Genomic DNA, 19099 nt, shown 5'->3' with positions numbered 1-19099 from the left:
TAAAGTTTTGACTGGATCCAGGACTTCACAGTGGGGAGCTGGGTATTGCTGACCCTGTCAAAGCGTCATGCACTCTTTGGCCCCTTGCTCTCTGGAAGTCCCAGTGATGGAAAGTGAGAACCCGATTCTCTTTGGCAGAGGTCCCACGGCTGTGCTCGCCAGCCCAAATACCCCAGGCCTAAACAGTGGCTCTCCCCACTTTGAAATGACGTGCAGACATCTGCCTGCACGGAGCCTGGGACTTCTCTTTTGCTTCGGTGCCTTCTGGCCCATTCGCCATGCAGCAGCGGCAGGAAACATCATAATAACCCACCTTGCTCACATCGTCTCTCCCCCTGCAGCTCTGTCGTGGCTCCCCATGGCTCCTCAGAGCAAGAACCAGTTCCTTAAAATGGTACCTGAAGCCTTCTAAAGACACCTCTCCTGCCTCTTTATACACATCTTTAAGCTGTAGCCACATGTGCCTCTCTTAGTTCCTGTGATGGGACGTATTTCCCCCAACTCAGGATCTTTGCACATAGAATTCTCCTGACTTAGAGTGGCCAGCCATCCAGTTTGCCTGGAGTTGTGGGGGGGGTCCCCTGAGGCTGTGGGGATTTCAGTGCTAAAACCAGGAATATCTTGGTCACAGCAGGACCCGAGGCCCCTGGCAGCTGAAGGAAGAGCTTTCCCAGCCCTCTTCTTTCCACTAACTAGTGCTCTGCCTTACCTTCTGCTCAAATGTCACTTCCACCATCAATATTTCCTTTCTGCTAGCACCGGATTAGACTGTGTGCTTTGCAAGAAAACTATTGCTTTCCTTCAGAACAATCATTTGACATTTTAATTTCATGGGCACATAAATGCATTTAAAATTCACAGTTGTCCCCCCCCCCTCCGCCCCCGCTCCAAGGGCGAGCCCTGGTGGGGTTGGGTCTTTATCAAGCATAACAGTAAGGAAAGATGATGGCACAGGGCCTGGTACAGGCCTGATGCCACATAAGCACATGTGCAGGGTGGGAACACCTTATGAGTGGTGCGGATGTGTCTCACACACGTCTCCTCATTTCAATTATGTTTCATCGAGTTGCAGTGGGTACTGCACTGTCCCCATTGTGTAGATGCAGAAAGTGAGACTGATTGAGGCTAGGGATGCATTCATGGCTACCCAGCTGCAAAGTGGCAGACTGTGTGCTTCTGATTCCAGAGTTCAAAGGACAGTGAGCTACAGTCTCATGGCTACAGTCACCATCAAAACCCTGAGAGCTCAGAGGCAGAAAGACTTTATCCACACATCTATGATGATGATGTTGCCTATATGCCTGGAGCATATGTGCGAATGTGCGTGGGCACACTGTGTGCACAGCGTACCCAAGCCAGGACTGCTTCCTGGCTTCCTGCAGGCCCTCCCTGGCCTGCCTGTAATACTGCCCAGGGGCATTTTGGAACTTACTCCCTGACTGTGACTAAGGCTGCATGGGCCAGAGCAGGACTAGCCAGAGTGCCCCTTGAGCTCCAGGGGTAACTTGGGCACCTTGGAAACTGGGCTTCCTGTTAGGTGACAGACTGCCCATCGGTCTAATGCCCAGGGCGGTGGAAACAGGGACACCTGCTCTCAGAGGCAGAGTCAGGACCTGGAGTCCTGAGGGGAGGGACTCCATGCACCTGCTGCTTCCTTCACACAGGTGTGGACTGAGGTCCTACTATGTGCATGCCTAGGGATACAGACGTGATCAAGCAGATGAAAATCCCTGGCCTCAGGAGCTGCTTCTCAGGTGGGGTGATGTGAACAATGAACACAGGAAACATTGGTCTGAGGGGACAAAGCAGCAGGGAAGGGGGAGGGGCAGGTTGTGCTGCTCCAGTGCCTGTGTGTGTGGGAGAGATTTTGATGAGTACGGTCAAGGACAGCCTCTCTAAGGGCAGAGAAAGCCGTGTGGACAGTTGGTGGAAGGGCTCCTGGGACCGGGAAGGGGTGTGAAGGGTCTGGTGCTTGGAAGGATTGAGCAGTGTAGCCAGAGTTGAGAAAGCAGGGGAGAAAAGCAGGGGATGGTCTTCAAGCTGCCGCAGGGGTGCAGAGGGGGTGCACTGTGCAACTTTTCAGGCCATGGTAGGGACTTTGGCTCCTCTGATGAAAGTGGAAGCTACTGGAGGATTTTGGGCAGAGAAATGGTCAAGACTGAAGAATTTAGAAGGAGAAGGTCGATTTACTTTTGCTCTTCTGTGCTGATATGCCTGCTTGACTGATTCTTTCCTTCTTTGAAAACGTGTGTGCATGCCCTCTGGGCATGGGCTTCATGTTGGTGCTGGGGGCACTGAAGCCTGGGAATATCCTGACCTCCCTGAGTCCATGATCCAGTGGAGGGGACAGATCTGAAATAATTGTCCCAAGAGAAGCAGGCAAAGGGACAAAACGTGACCAGTGTGATGAGGATGGTGACATGGGTGCTTGCCTTTCCTGGTGGAGATATAAAATGGGACAGCCACTGTGTGGTGGGCTCCCCAGGAAATCTAGCACAGGATTACCACGTGACCCAGAAGCCTACTTTTAAACAGAGTTAGGACTACATAATTCTAAGTCAACAGATTTTTTGGTTATCTTTGCTACTGAGAAAGCAACAACAAATTTATCTCCTTTTGTAATGTTTTTAAGTGCCTGGAAACAATGCACTATGTAACAGGGGGTAGATCTCATTTTTCTACTTTGGATAAACATAGAATAAAGAATTTTATACAAATCTAGAAATGAAGATGGTGATATTGAACAGTGAAAATAAACAATGAGACAAAAGGAGACTGATTGCTATTGAAGAGGTGATGAACCTACACTGCCTCTTAGGGAAACTGTCCCTTCACCCAAGCAATGTTTTGGCAAGCTCAGAGGAGGAGAAACAGATGCCAGCCATAGGTTCTGGAGCAAGCACAGAGACCCTCTGATGTGGGGTGGATTCAGTCACTTTCATCTATTCTCCCCCACATTTATTTCTAGGGCCCAAAGAGCATTTTCCTCTACCACTCAGTTTAACTTACTTATTCCAATAAATGCAATATACATTCAGTTTCCCCTCCAGGTGCTAAGCAATTCAGAGGTAACTTTTGCTGGAATTGGTGGTCTTGATCAAAAGATGCAGGACGGAAAATATGAGTACATGCCTTCTATTTTGCAATAGGCAAACTTTATTTTGTTTTAAATCTAAGCCTGATTCTGATATTCTCTTTTGGACCATTGTGCCTACTGACGGGATCTCTGGTCAGAATATTCTGCATGCATTAGTGTAAGTAATAAAGTCCTACCTGTAAAAGCAACAGCAAACAACAATTGCTCACAAAGGATTCCATGCCATTGAGAGGCAGTAGTTAACTGTTCAGTGGAAACCTGAAGTAGCTTTGAATGAGCTTCTGAATGCAGTGAAGTGGAAGATACCAGGAAAAGCTGGCTGGCTCAAACCAGCTTTCCCACTGACAGGGAGACCTTACCTTGTCATCTGAGTGTCAAACGTCATTCATTCCTCCCAACCTCTAGTAACTAATTCATGACAATGATTTGCTCCACTTCCTAAGAGTTAAAGGTCAACAGTAATGCAGGAAGACTCATTTTTTTTTTAACCCATGACTATTTTCCCCCTATGGGAAACGCCATAAAATTCCCCCAAACTGTACACAATGCTAAACCCTACTGAAACTATCCTGACAGATATCCAAGTTGAATCTAAAGAAAAAAAGTAAAAAAATCAGAACTGGATTGCCTATATCAATAAAGCAAATGTTGCAATTCTATAGAAAATTCTTAGTCTGGTGCAGGGGGTTCTCAGCATCAAGTATCCTGCCTGGCTTACAATACAGAGCTTCTGTCTAACAGAAGGCAAAGAAGGCTAGAAGGTCAAGAGAAAGATAGCTTTTTGGCATGCAGTCCTGGCCATTCAGCTTCTAAATTGGATGCACATTCATCTCAGGATCACCTCATCCTGTTACACCCACTTCTCTTAGATACCCATTTTTCCATTTCAAGCCCTGTTGTTATGGTTTGCATGTGAAATTTTCCCCAAAGGCCATGTGCTAAAAACTTGGTTGTCAACCTGTGGTGCTATTAGGAGGTGATATGACCTATAGAAAGCAGGGCCTAGTTGGAGGAAGCAGGTTACTGGGAGGATGTCCTTGAAGGAGATATTTTGTCTCTTAGCTCTCTGCTTCCTGGATACCATGAAGTGAGCAGTTTTGCTCCACCATGTGCTCCTCACCGTGATATTCTGACTCACCACAAGCCCACCTGTGATGAAGACAAGTGGACTGAAACAGCCAAAATAAATTCTCCCTCTTTTAAGTTGTTTTTCTCAGGTGTTTTGTCACAGTGACAGAAAGCTGACTAACATATCTGTTTTACTCTTTTATTCCCTTGAGAGGATGGTAATCAATTGTTTCATTCTCTGACAACAGTTAACCTCTACTCTGTCTGGGGAAAATACATGGCAATGAATAACTTACACGGCTCTCAGTTTTTATTTAATAAGACAATTTTTATAGCACTTACAGTGTGCTAAGCTTTCTTCCAAGGACCTCATAAGTGATAACAGTTCAAGGACAAGCAAAACTCACCTATGAAGATAGAAGGTACAACAGTGGTTGACCTATAAAAGTGTGAGGGCTGCTGGCAAAGAACACTAGGAACTTCTTTCTGGAGTGATGGAAATATTTTCTATTTTGATTGGGGTGTTGTTTACATGTGTGTATTCATTTGTCAGACTCATCAAATTATACACTTCAGATCTATGCATTTCACTGATTGTAAATTTTGCCTTGATTTAAGAGAGAGAAGTGTGACCTCACATGTTATTACAAGGTTCAAAAAGCCATAAGCTCTTATTTTGCTAATGTCCTGCAGAAACAGCCAATGGCAGGTCAACAACCTATAGCCCAATCTAACTGCTGAGGCAAAGCAGAGCCTCTGAAACTGGGAAATCCAATACAGCAGTCCTCTAACTTAGTTCATCCTCAACCCTCATCTCGTTCACTCCCTATTGAAGATATCAGTTATGGAAGGTTGATAAGGAGGTGCCAGAACTCTCTGGCTCTCAAGATAAGTTTGAAAACCTCCCAGAGTACTCTGCTGTATGATTTGACATAATTAATTCCCATCTCAGGCCCAGTAAGGAGTGTATCAGGGAATGGTTCTCATGATATTCACCTAATGCTGCTTCTCTTCCTATAGACTATCTACAGAGAAAGGGAGAAGGCAGAACTAAGACATTTAAGTGCATCTAGAGCCTTGTGAGGTTGAATGTGGCAAACTTCTAGTTATCCTGCAAATCCATAGTAGCCAAGTTTGGCTGGGTATATGACTACCTTGCTACAAACTACACTTACCAGCTTCCCCTGTAATTAAATGGAGTCATATGACTGAGTGCTCACCAATGGAATATGATAGAAGTGGCATGTGTAAATTATACTTGCTTTAAAGGAAATGACTTGCCCTGGGTTTCCTCTCCTACCTATGGAATGGAGTCGGGGTGGAACACTGAGTGGCGGTAACTTAGCTTCAACTACGCAGAAAAGACCAACATTCCAGGGGATGAAAAGAGCTACAGTAGTTGGATGCTAAGTGCTTCAACAACTCCTGAAGCAAGGCTGGGTGCTAGGCTGGTTCACTCTAGCCTGCCATGTGAAAGGGAAATTTCAATCTAATTTAAATTACTGCATTTGTGGCTTTTTTGTTATATAATCTTAGCTAATACCTTACCAGTGAAGTTTCTGAGGCTTATGATCTCCAAGCATGAATTTCCAAGTTTCACACTCTGCTTAGCCCAGAAGTTTGAATTCCCAAGTTCTTTCTCCTTACATACAACATCAATCCGGTCACTTAATCTAGTCATCCACTGTCTACAAGATAATATCAACTCCTTATTCACGCATGCAAAGTCCTCTCAAGACGTGGTCCCATCCTCCATCCATGGTCTCAGCTTCATCACCTGCATTTGCCACACTGCATCTTGTGTTCTAGTTTCAATGGATGTTCCTTGAAAGCACTTTGTGTATGAAGAACTCTATGCTCATATTCTGGTCTGGCCAAATGGAATAATGTTTTCACCATCCCCATGAATAAGCTTCTCTAAAACCCCCAAGTAGAATGGTTCCCTCCCTCTACTATACTTCCTTATCATTTTGGGCAAACTTTCATTAAACAATGTACCACCTTGAGCTATTAGGATTTTTTTACATGTCTGATCTCACAGCTAGAATACATGTTCCAAAGACTAAGTCCCTGAAGGAAGATTGTGCCTTGTCTATCTCCGTGACCTTGGCATTTAGCACATGACCTGGCTTATACTTGAATGTTAAACAAAAGAAGGAAGCAGAATTCAATAGGTAGCATGTTTCAAAACCCTACACAGCCAGGCATGGTAGCATACTCCTATAATCCCAGTGGCTCAAGAGGCTGAGGCAGGAGAATTGCAAGTTCAAAGTCAGCCTCAGCAACTTAGCATAGGCCCTAAGCAATTCAGTGAGACCCTGTCTGTAAATAAAATACAAAAAAGGGCTGGGATGTGGCTCAGTAGTTAAGTGCCCTGGGTTCAATCACTGGTATGTGGGGGGGGTGACACGAGACCCTACACATACATTATCATTCTTACCAATTCATTGCAAATGCATAGTGGAATTTAATGTTATGCTGATCAGCCAAATCACATGTAGGCAGCATCTCCAGAGTTTCTACCAGCTTGACCATCGCATCATAGTCCTGTTGGCGAGAGATCTCAAGGTGAAAAAGAGAAGAAATTCTTTACAGGTCTTTGTAGATTTTTCTGAATAGTTATAAACATAAGCCAGTCTCCAGATTTTAAGACAAACCTTTCCTTGCATAGAGTGTTTAGTGAAGTTACTTGTAACCTTCACTAGAACAACAACAACAAAAAAAAAAAAAAAACAGAAAATAAGATAAATGAGAGAGAGGGCAGAAAAGAAATTCCTGTTACCAAAGAGGACAAAGGGATTGAAGAAAAACTGTTAAATCCAAAGGCAGAAAAAAAAGTGAGCCTAGCAACCAGGAAATGGCTACTATGTTTTCAGTGGAAAAGGATTAAAACCACCCAGAAAAGCTATTTTAAAATGAGCTAGACATACATATAAGAAAATCTACAGTTAACTTCCCATGTAAAGGGAAAAAATATCTTAGCCCTTCTTGGTTTATCATAATCAGTAAAATTAATCTAAACCAGAATATTCTTAATTGTGGGATGCTGACTTGTGCACTATAGGAAAGGCAGTAGCATTTATGGCCTCTACTCATTAGAAGCTAGCAAAACATACATACACACACACACACACACACACACACAGAGTTTTGACAACTAAAATGTGTTTAGATGCTATCAGATGCTTCCTGGTTGAGAACCACTGGTCTAAATGCTACATAATCATCTAGGGAAAAATTGCTACCATGTGTGTCTCAGTTGGGTCCCCTCTTAGTAGCGCTACCAGTTAACATTTTAGCCAGGCTTACAATCATTGGTATTAGCCAACTTGCTGCCAGCTATGGTTGAAGAGGAGGGTTTCCTACTAAAATCCCAAACCTGTCTTATGGCTCTGCATTTGATACTACTGGCCTAGGAAAGAGAAGACAGTAGTGCATTCCACAGATATCTTGGCTCACATTTGAGCCCAAGAGGCCCATCAATGAAAGGTTAAGAAATGAAAGGATACAAAAAAAAAAAAAAAGAAAGAAAGCGATAATACATGAAGGCAAGGGCAGAAGGAAACCAGAAGTCAGGAACTCAAGGGAAGAAAACCTTCAAGAAAGGTTAATCCTTGGTCATGGTGCATGCTTTAATCATTATCACAATCCCTAATGGCACCTGCTACTAAAATCAGTTAGTTTCATTTGTTCATCACTAGGGGTATGAGTTCCTTAGCAGTTGACTCTTCTTGGTCCAAGGCATAAACGGATATCTCCATTATTTAGATTTAAAGAAACATGGCCAACAACTTCCAATGTAGCTTTATAGGAGTCTATAAGTATTGTACATTACCCCGTGTGCCACAGGAAAGGGAGGCAGACTCCCTTAGGAATGTCTCAAAGGCATTAAATTCAGAAGAGGAAATGCTGATTTTCCTCCATGGTACCACATCCCACAAGCCCCATCTTGAGGACTCTCCAATAGCTTCTGAGGCCTGTTTTAGACTAAATATTTTAAAAATGAGGAAAATGAGGCACAGAGAAATTAAATAACTTGCCCAAAGTCACACAGCAGTTAGTGAAGTCAGGATTTAGACTGAGGCTGACTGACTCCATTGTCCTTCTTATCTTCTCTGCTCTGCTATGTCCTTTAGGCCTTTGTTACTTTTCTTATTTACCACCACTCATCCAAAGGCAGAAAAAATTAAGCCTAGCAACCAGGAAATGGCTACTGTGTTTTCAGAGAATCTATATTTCAGAGAATATAGATATTAAGTCTAAAACAGACCTTAGAAGCTACTGAAGAGTTCTAGAGACAGGACTTGTGGGATGTGGTACCATGGGCTAGGGATGTGGCTCAGTGGTTGAGTGCCCCTGAGTTTAATCCCCAGTATCCCCCCTCCAAAAAATGGGGATCAACAAAATAAACCTATATCATAGGTTTGTTAAGAATAGTGAATTAATTTAGGATTAGCAAAAGGCTTGGAACTATGCATAGCATAAAGTGTTAAATTATTAATTACTTATACTAAGCAGTGCCATATATGTGGTCTCTTGTTGGAGCATTCACACCAGCCCTAATATGAAAAACTCTTCTCTAAAACTCTCACCCTGATGGATAAGCTGGATGACCTCTGACCTGGTCACAGATCCATTTATATAAAATAGCTACTTCACCATACACCTAGTAAAATAACACACCTAGTGAGAATACACCATACACCTAGTGAGAATACACTCACCTGAGGAGTTCCTCATGCCAAGAGAAATTTTGCTATATGCTAGCCTCAGTTAGGCACATTTCATACCTGGATATCACGGTAGGACAGGAGTAAATTAATGATGATGTCTGATGTCAGAACTTCAATATTATCCATGCGGAGTTTGATCCGAGCCAGCTCCTTTGCCAGTTCATCACCCTGGTATTTCTCTCTGGCTTTCCGGATGTCATTCAACAAGGTTTCTTTGTAATAAACACTAGACAGGGGAACAGGAAAACCTCCAGTCATATAGATATGACTATGTGCATCCAGGACCCTCCTCCTTGGCACTCAAACAAATATGGTTCTTATTTATGTGACTGAGGCTAACACATGGAGACCTTGGCCCAGACCCGAGCCTCCTCATGCAGCAAACTAAAGACACTTCAACTTGTTATTCATATTTTGCTAAAATGAGCCAATAATGTTAACAAATAAAAACCAGCTCATTACAACCTTAAAAATATTTTCAAAGCTGAAATATTCAAACAATATACAGAACTTTCTATACAGCTCAATCTATTTCCTCTGGTATTTTGAACCACATAGAAGGCAAGATGGTACCTTACTTGAATATTTATTTTTCCCTACCAGAAACAGATAATCACAAAGCCAAACAAAACTCCCAGAGCTATGAAATACACAGAAATTCATTTTAAAAATATTCTCATTTATTAAGTGTCCCTAGTAGTCATGAAGGTTTCACCAATTGAAGGAGAGCTGGAAACTGGTGTCATGTCCCCAAGCAATCCAAAGGGGGTACACAGAAGCCATGCTAGGAAGCTTAAAGAAAACGTTGCCTTTCACCCCCCCCACACACACACTTCCCTTGTCTTATTTGACTGCCATAATGTAAAATATAAAAACCTAATGTAAAATATAAAAATCTCCTTTATGAGGGTGTCTAGATAATAATGTGGATATGTAAGAACATTTAAAACAGTTTAAATCCACACTTAATGTGCCCATAGCCTCTTACAAGTCAATGCTAGTATCTGATACTTGGAATAAAACCTTGAAAAACAACCTAATTTGGTGTACAGAGGCCAACTTACAATGACCACAGATTGATTTAAATATTTTGCCTATTTTCCAATTAATTTTTAAACAGAGAATGAGCACTGCCAAGCAGTAATGCCGCCAACCCATTAAGAAGCTGAAATGATTTAATTGTAGAGAGAAAAATTAAGCTGTTTCTTTAAAAAGACAGTAGGATAAATCATCTTTCCTAGAGAAACAACACAAGAGAGAATAAGAACAAATCATACTTATTTTGAATAATTATAAAACTATGCCATAAAAATGTGCATACATTACACAGCCTGGTCCAATGCTTATAATAAGACCTCAATTAACATTTAAAGAATGAAGTGATATCCCACAGAAAGGGTTTTGATGTAAAAATATTAGTGCAATGCTTTCATTTTTATTTCCTTATTTGTCAACTGCCATTACCCCAATGATGAGCAAATCAGCAAACTCTGCCAGTGTTTAAAATTCTGTCATTAATTGAATGAGTCATTAAACTGGGTGACAGCCATTGCCCATTTGGTAGACTATAAAGGCATGAAAGCTATTAAAGTGTTATTAGTTTGGCCTGATGGTAAAAAGTTATACTTCAGTCTTGTTTTCAAGGGTAATTCTGAAAAATAGTTTTAATAAATGAAGAAATCTAATAAGAACAGTAACTTTTTAGGTAAATAAAACACTGACTTGATTATGGTTTGGGGACTCCAGATATGTAATAATCATGCAGCCATTTCTGCCTCTGGCAACCAGGGAAGATGTTGCTAATCAATATGAACTTGGAAATGGCTTCAAAGCCCTTTATAGCACAGGACTCAAGATACTTTATAAATCTATCAGAATTGGCTCATGAGCTTAAAACTTACCTGCCATCCTGATTACAGATGTTTGCAATCACAAGTACCATTTACTGTCTCATTATTGTCAAGACCCCAGCCAACTGTGGGGTGGAATCCACTAATACACATTTCAAGCCCTTGGAAATTAAAACAAATCAAAAAAGTTCTTTTCCTCCCAATACATACATACACTGAATGAGAAACAAACTTGAACCCATTTCTTGCAAAGATATGACTTATCTGGAAGATTCAAGTTAGCCGACCTCCTTGTCAGACCTGAAAATATGATATTGGAAGAACTTTTTCCCTAAACATCACTAAAATGTTTGTTTTGCAATTAGACAAAAGTTAGCAAAGTAAAACTGAATGAGGTTTGCTAGGACTGTGTCACAAAAAGTTTGCCATTTGCTTTTTGTGTTGGCATATGGTCACATATGTCTAGGTTTCCAGTCGTCTTCCCCACTAAGGTCTCTAAAAGAAAGTCTGTATCCAGAAAAGAGGCAATGGCATAGAAAAGGAGAACAAAGTATGAACTTCATGCCAATATTTCAGTAGTAACCCTCCATGGTTCAAGGTGCCATGATTTGGGCCAAAACATGACATGAGGTCCTTGACATTTCATTATAAGCCAGTTCTGCCAGTCCTTTGGATTTTCATTTGTTTTGGAAGTACAAATCCTCCTCCTTGTGACACAACTTACAGGAATAAATCCTTTAAATTGGCTTCAAGCAAAATAACTGGATTGCTTGTTTAAGAATAATTTTTCTGCCTTTAATTTTTAGAGTAAGAACACTGAAGGTACAGTTTCTTGAGCACTGAGACTCAAAGAAGGGAAGTGACCTTTCCCAGGCTACACAGCTAGGAATCATCTTACCAGGACTTACATTCAAACCTTTCTACCTGAGTGAGTAGTGCATACTACCTCTGATATAAATCTCAAAGAGAACATGTCACAGTACATCTCCTGAAGTCAGGAAAATATGTAGGTTCCCAAGAATATGAGAACTCAAGGTCAGAATGACCTTGCTGGGGCATTTTAAGAACCCCCATAACTAAGGGAATGTAAAATCGTGCTCAGAAGTGATCATGAAACAGAATCTCCAAGTTGAAATAGATAGTTTAAAAAAAAATCACTGATTTAACTTCCCTGTTTCCTAGAGGAGAAAACAGCCACAGAGAAGAGAAGGTATATGTCAAGGTCACACAGGGAGTCAGGAGCAGACACAGGCCCAATTCTGACCTCCTAATTCCAGTTCTATTCTCTTTTGGCTTTACCTCAGTGACTCAGATTAGTGAGGCTGGATTCCAGGATGATTTTTAAATGATTGACCAATGCTCCTTATTCTCTGGGCATACTGGTAATTTCAAGGTGTACCACCTCTCTGAAAGGAAAGGGAAATTTTTACAAGGCTCCCAGGGCTGTTGGTGGATAGTAAGAATTACCATGAGGTCACATGGATGTCCTTGAGGAGGCTAATGAACCTGTCCACCAGGGGCATGCACAGCGGGCCCAGAATGGTATCCCAGTTGGGCTGCATGTACTCCGAGGCTCGCCTCTGGGCGTCACTCTCACAGCAAAAATAATCAGCACATGGTGTCACAATGTAGAGGATGAAATAATAATTTCCACTAGATGCCTGGAAAAAAAAAAGAAACAAAAATGATCCAGAAAGTACTTGTTGCAGAAGCACAGCTGCGACTTTGAGTAGGTAGGACCTGGTGGGATATGAAGAAAAAGATATTTCAATATGAACAACAAATTATGCAATATCACTACAAGTCTATTAGGCATAAAAAAGGAAACCTCTCAATTTCAAAAGCTCTTATCATTTAAATAATATGACAGAAATTTGGTTTCAAATGCTGAGCTGACCTGTAAATGTCTATGAATTTCACTGGCAGAAATGTTAGAGTCGGAAGTCTAAAAAAAAAAAAAAAATACACTAAAAAAAAATAAAAGAGAATAAAAGCATGACATTTGCAGATAAATGGATGGAGTAGGAGAAGATAATGCTAAGTGAAGTTAGCCAATCCCAAAAAACTAATGCTGAATGTCTTCTCTGATATAAGGTGACTGACTCATAGTGGGGTTAGGAAAGGGGAGCATGGGAGGAATAGATGAACTCTAGATAGGGCAGAGGTTTGGGAGGAGAAGAGGGGGGTAGGAGATTAGCAAGGATGGTGGAATGTGATGGACATCATTATACAAAGTACATGTATGAAGACATGAATTGGTGTGAACATACTTTATATACAGAGGTATGAAAAGTTGTGCTCTATATGTGTAATAAGAATTGTAATGCATTCCACTGTCATCTATTTAAAAAATAAAATCAATTTTTTAAAAGTGTAAAAAAAAAATAAAATAAAAATTAAAAAAAAAAAATCAATCGATTCATTTTATGGCCCTCAAACCAGAAGGACTTGAACCCAGTGAGACCCAAGGATTACAATATGGCATATCATTTTTCTTTCAACATATATGAAAATGTATTATTTGATAATTTGATACAGGTGAAATATAAACTTTGTTTAATAAAAATTTAGGTGAAGCATATATTTTTTTAAAATTGTTGCTTTATATGTGATGCTGAGAATCAAACCCAATGCCTCACATATGCCAGCCAAGTGCTCTACCACTGAGACCACAACCCCAGCCCTGGGGAAGCATATATTAATAACTATGATTAGTCTTAGAGATCTTTTGAAAAGATCCACTAAAATTTTTTTTATAAAAAATTCAAATTACCTTTAATAGTAGGTAAAACAGTAGACTTTTTCTATGGAATAATTATAGTTTGACTAAAAATTATAATTCTTTATAAAGCATAAACATCTTTAAATAGCATTATATCTATGCTCAATTTTTTAGCACATTTGAAGGTTGAAATATAATTCTCTAACAACACTCTTATATCATCATCAATCTTTTGCCTACACTATCATAAAATGCAACTAAGTTAAAATTTCAGACTTTTAAATCCCTGTATTTCTACATGAAGAATTTATATGATGCCAGAAATAGTTCAGTTTAAAAAATGTAAGAAGTCAGATGAATTAACGGAGGTATCTAGGTAGTTTTGACATAATATAGACAGATATATTTTTTCCTTTTCCAAGAATGGGACATAGAATAAGAACTAAATTTTCTTCTAAATTAAAAACCAATTCATTAGCTACACAGAAAACTGTCTGAATATCATGATCTCAGATCAAACAGCCCACGTTAGAAAACTTACAATATGGAGGAATTAGTTTCAATGACATGAAATATATATTTAAGAAATTTTACTTTTGAATAAGATCTGCTTAGAGGAAGACATTTCTATCCTAATTTAAGACATAAATAATTGTATTGAAACCTCTCTCTTTTGGATGTTAGTGGGCTTCTACAGCCCTGTTATGACACATTTTGAATCCTAAAATATTTTGTTAAAAGAAATTACTGGTATTATTCCACTAAAACCCATTTTTAGACCAGGTCAGCTAACTTCCTGTAAGGGCCAGATGATAATATTTTGGCCTTTCATATCTCAGTGTCTTTTGCAACTCTTTCACTCTGCTGTTGTAGCACAAAAGCAGACTCAGACCATACACAAATACACAAGTGAGGCCATGTGTCCACAAAACTTTATATATGGACACAAATTCAAACTTCACGTCTTTACATGTCCTGAAATAATCTACATGTCCTGAAATAATCATCTTTTTTCATATTTCCCAACCATTTAAAAGGGTAAAAAAAATAAAAATGAAAAAGTAAAAATCTATTCTTAGCTCCCAACCCATACAAGAACAGGTGATGGGTCAACATTTTAGACTTCACTTTCTTGTATTGCATTATCCCTGAAAAGAGGGTTTTCTGCGAATATTGAACCTGCTGCAAAGCAGCAGCTGGGTGACCATCCCTGTGGGTACCAGCTATTGGCATTAACCTCCTCAAAATACAAATGCCAGTGTTATAAATAGAAGGCTCAAGAATTAAGGTGTGTGGGGGTGATTGCTGAGGAAGGTGGCTCAGATCTACTTCTTCATCAGCAGAAACTGCCTGTACCAAAAGAACAAAGACTCTTCCCCTCCCTGCAACACTTTTGAATTCTCAAAGAGACTCAAACTAGCCATCAAACTAGTAGGTTTTGGTAGGTTAGAGAAGTTTCTCCCTCATCCATGCCAGGAAAACCATGTTGCTAAATTAAATGCCATTTATAAATTCAGAAGTGAAAATATTTTTCTTCTATCTGAAATTGGTTAAGTCCATGGTAAAAGCCCTCCTATTTCAGATTGAGAGGGAGGAAAGAAAGGGCTGTGTGGATCAGTGAGGTACAGAAGGTAAAACACCTTTGAAGAAACAATCCTAATTAAGCTGGGCTGGAGGTGTGAAAAGCTTCTCGAATTCTATCCCCCCCCAAAAAAACCCATAACTAGTAAAAATTCTTTTTAATAAAGACATTTAAAAATGTAAAGTCTCAGCTGGGTGCAGTGACACACAGCTTGGGAGGCTGAGGCAGGAGGATGGCAAGTTCAAAGACAGTCTCAGCAAAAACGGAGGCCCTAAGCAACTCAGTGAGACCCTGTTTCTAAATAAAATACAAAATAGGGCTGGGGATGTGGCTCAGTGATTGAGCTTAATCCCTGGTACCCCCTCCAAAAGATTAAGGCTGAAAAAGTGAAGATCAAAAAAAGACATTTCCAGATAAACAAAATCTGAGATAAATTTATGCTAGTAGACCTATCTTACAAAAATACTAAAGGAAGTTCTTTAGAATGGAAGAAATTGAGAGTAGTCAAAAAATTCTAATAAAAGTAGTTACGTAGGCAATTATAAAATGCAGTATGATCATAAATTTCTTTTCCTTTCTTCTCTTAACCAACTTAAAAATTAAATGTAGAAAAGGATGTATATAATCCATATTTTGGAGTTTATAACATATAGAGAGATGTAAGCTATTTGACAATAACAATAAAAAGCATAGCACACAAGTGGGAATAAAATTGCTTTGGAATAAGGAAATGACACCAAATGGTAATTCAAATCCACAAGAACAAATGAAAAAAAAAACAAAAAATGGTAAATAAAAAATAGATACCACACATATACTCTTACTCTCCTTCTCTCTCCCTCTCCTAATTCTCTTTCCTTTTCTTAGTTTCATTAAAATACATAATTGTGGGGCTGGAGTTGTAGCTCAATGGTAGAGCGCTCGCATAGCACATGTGAGGCCCTAGGTTCGATTCTCAGCACCACATAAAATAAATAAATAAAATAAAGATTTTTTGTGGTGGTGGGGGGCCTGGGGTTGTGGCTCAGTGGTAGAGCTCGCCTAGCATGCGCAGGGCCCTGGGTTCGATCCTCAGCACCACATAAAAATAAATGAATGGAATGGAGGTGTTGTGTCCAACTACAAATAAATATATATATATATTTTAAAGATATATTTTTTTAAAAGACATAATTGTGGGCTGGGGATATAGCTCAGTTGACAAGAGTGTTTGCCTCACAAGCACAAGGCTCTGGGTTCAATCCCCAGCACCACACACACACAAAAGAATTATAACAAAGTATTCATAAACATTACAAATAAATAATCATAAGCTTCTGTATGGTAGATAGGTAAATTGAAGGTGAACGATCAAATCTATTTGTAAAGAATTATTATATCTTCAACTGTTTCCAAAACAAATGTTTCTACTGAAATTTTGTTTACATTATTTCTTTAGCAAACCTAGTCTTCCCAAACAGCACAAGAATAAACTTTGCCCCAGTCCTGCTCAAACCCTAAATAATGAGGTGTGAAAAATAGGATTTTGACAGCTATAAGATATGTGCTGTGACAAGTTGTTGTTCAAGGAGGCAGAGCAGCAGCAGCAGAGACCCTGCAGTTAGGATAGGAGGTGATCTTTGGAGCAAATTTTTAGCCATAGTTAGAGAAAAATGAGAAGAAAGAGAGGAAATGCATGAACTCTGAAACCAGCTGAGAGTTTAATAAACAGGACTGAGGAGACAGCAGGAATCTAGAGACTTGGGAAGGTAAAAATACTTCCTTTGAAAAAATCTTTCAGAAACTGTATTAAAGTTTAAGAAATCTGACAGAAAGAAATTGGAACTAATGACTACATTTTAAAAAGCAATTCATAAACTTCCAAATGAAAGCACAGGCTTTTGAGTGCAAGTACTTTTATTCTTAAAAAGAGGAAGAATGGGCCCAAACATCTCCAAATGATGGACCACATTCAAACTTTTGTTGGTGGAGAGACCAGAAACTTAAAAGAAAAACAATGATTAACATAATACATGTTCAATAGTGAACGAGGATCAGCTATTTTTTATTGTTACATTTTTAAATGAAAACATCTCAAGAATCCAGCTCATTAAAACAAATTTAACAAAGGCAGCTTAGTTTCCTACATAAAGAAGCATTAGAATCAGTGTTCTAGCCACATTAATATGTAAACTCTTATTTTAAACACTCTCCAAATATTTCTAAAAGGATGATTCTCATATAGTAAGTGAGGTCAGAGAGCAGAGTAAAAACCACTGATCTCTGACACTGTGGGGGTAGAAAGTGGAAGATACTGTAAAGTTTTGAGTTCCTAATCTAGCAATTGCAATTTTCCAGAACTAATACCATCTATAAATATCACTACCATAACCAAACCATCCTATATCATCACTAAAAAAAAAGCTTAATTACATAGTCTTAAACGTTATGATATTAACTATATACACTTAACCATTCTCCTATTGCTTTACTTTCAGTTTGATTTGAAATTTTCCTTCTAAGTACCACTAAGATGAACATCTTTGCATATAGCATCTTTGTACCATGGTGTTTTCCTAAAGATAGCTTCCCAGGAGTGAAATTACTAAAACAAGTATAAAGTTCTTGATGTGTGTGGCTTAGGTGTCATAAAAGATGAAGCAATTTATTTACACTCCCACCAGCAGAGTATGAAGACATGCCAATTTCATCACCCTCTAAACAGAACTGAGCAGTGTTTTGTTTTTTCACATATGTTAGATTAGGTGAACAAGAAAGACCCTATTAGCATTGAAATAAGAAGTCAGTCTCATCCCAACTCAAAGGATTCAGGGGGCCAAGGATTAAATCCTAGTACCAGTCCAACCTAGATGTACTTATCTATCTAAATGTAGTTTTGATAACTACATTTCAACATAGTCTTCCTGTAATCCTTTGTATTTAAGCATATTCAAACATATTCTCAAAAGTAATGCATAGGCTCCTCCAGAATGAAAAAGGGATCCCATGTCCCCAAAAGGCTAAGCACTGTCTCTCAGGACTCTTTGCAGAGGCATCATATGGAACATCCCAGCTGTAGCCAAAAAATGTCAATGTTCCTTCATTGGATACACAAATAAAGCTTTCTAGTAATTCAGCATATTTCTCATCCACAAATAGCTGCCTGGATTATCCAGGACAGCTCAGGAGACCAGAGTATGTTGGAACCACCTCTTGTCCATCAGGTTCTATCATGGCCACTAACCAAGGAAGCCAAGATGGAAACACAAACCAAGGGACCTAGTTAGAGCAGCACTTATTTTTATTTATGGCTAGTTGCTGGTGGTTAATAGCAGCACAGGGTTTATAAATTAATTCTTTGGAGAAAATATGATATGTTAGAGTTTATTCCTGATGAACTTCATAATGAGACTTTCAGGTTGACCTTTCAGAGAACATTTTTTATACTGATACAAACATTTAATCAGTCAACACATGGCCTCATCAGAAGAGAGGGGAAAGCATTAATGGCAGATGGACAGTGGTTTAATATCAGCCAAGATGAACTAAGTTCTGAGCACTTGCAGAAGAATGCACATCTTGTCTGCTGGCAGGATGTGGTTCTTTGGATCTTGTAATGCAAATAAGTCACAAATCTTTAATGAAGACCAAAACTGAAAAAGCCCAGAAGATTCTGTCTAAGAAAATTTAGCAAGCTAAGGAACAAATATGGGGCAATACTTTTCACACACAAAATAATTAAGTTTCATAAACATATCTTTGTCTAGCCAGTTAGGAGAGAAGTTTAAAAATCAGCACATATGGCCAGGCATAGTGGGGCATGCTTGTAATCTCAGCAGCTTGGGAGGCTGAGGCAGGAGGATTGAGAGTTCAAAGCCAGCCTCAGCAACAACGAGGTGATAAGCAACTCAATGAAACCCTGTCTCTAAATAAAACACAAAATAGGGCTGGGTTGTGGCTTACTGGTTGAGTGCCCCTGAGTTCGATCCCCAGTACCCCCAGTACCCCCTCCAAAAAAAATCAGCACATATGCATGTCCAGAAAAATGTAGGTTGGTTTTTGTTTTTC

The 19099-nt window shown here is 39.5% G+C and overlaps 1 protein-coding gene across 1 annotated transcript in view; it reads right to left on the bottom strand.

Annotated features, from left to right (window-relative positions):
• Positions 1-4350: 4350 nt before the first annotated feature.
• The window catches only part of LOC144373580 (mitogen-activated protein kinase kinase kinase 15-like), a 44247-nt gene continuing 29498 nt past the window's right edge, over positions 4351-19099 (bottom strand). The window contains exons 4-7 of the mRNA XM_078036605.1: positions 12216-12409; positions 8956-9124; positions 6606-6712; positions 4351-6035 (exon numbers count right to left, since the gene is read on the bottom strand). Of these exons, the coding sequence (XP_077892731.1) occupies position 6035; positions 6606-6712; positions 8956-9124; positions 12216-12409 (471 nt within the window). The 3' untranslated portion in view covers positions 4351-6034. The remainder of the gene's footprint in view (positions 6036-6605; positions 6713-8955; positions 9125-12215; positions 12410-19099) is intronic.

This window comes from Ictidomys tridecemlineatus, unplaced genomic scaffold (assembly GCF_052094955.1).
Source record: "Ictidomys tridecemlineatus isolate mIctTri1 unplaced genomic scaffold, mIctTri1.hap1 Scaffold_44, whole genome shotgun sequence".
NCBI classification, from domain to species: domain Eukaryota; kingdom Metazoa; phylum Chordata; class Mammalia; order Rodentia; family Sciuridae; genus Ictidomys; species Ictidomys tridecemlineatus.
The sequence above is the reverse complement of the archived record's forward strand: the minus strand, read 5'-3'. Positions and strand labels throughout refer to the sequence as shown.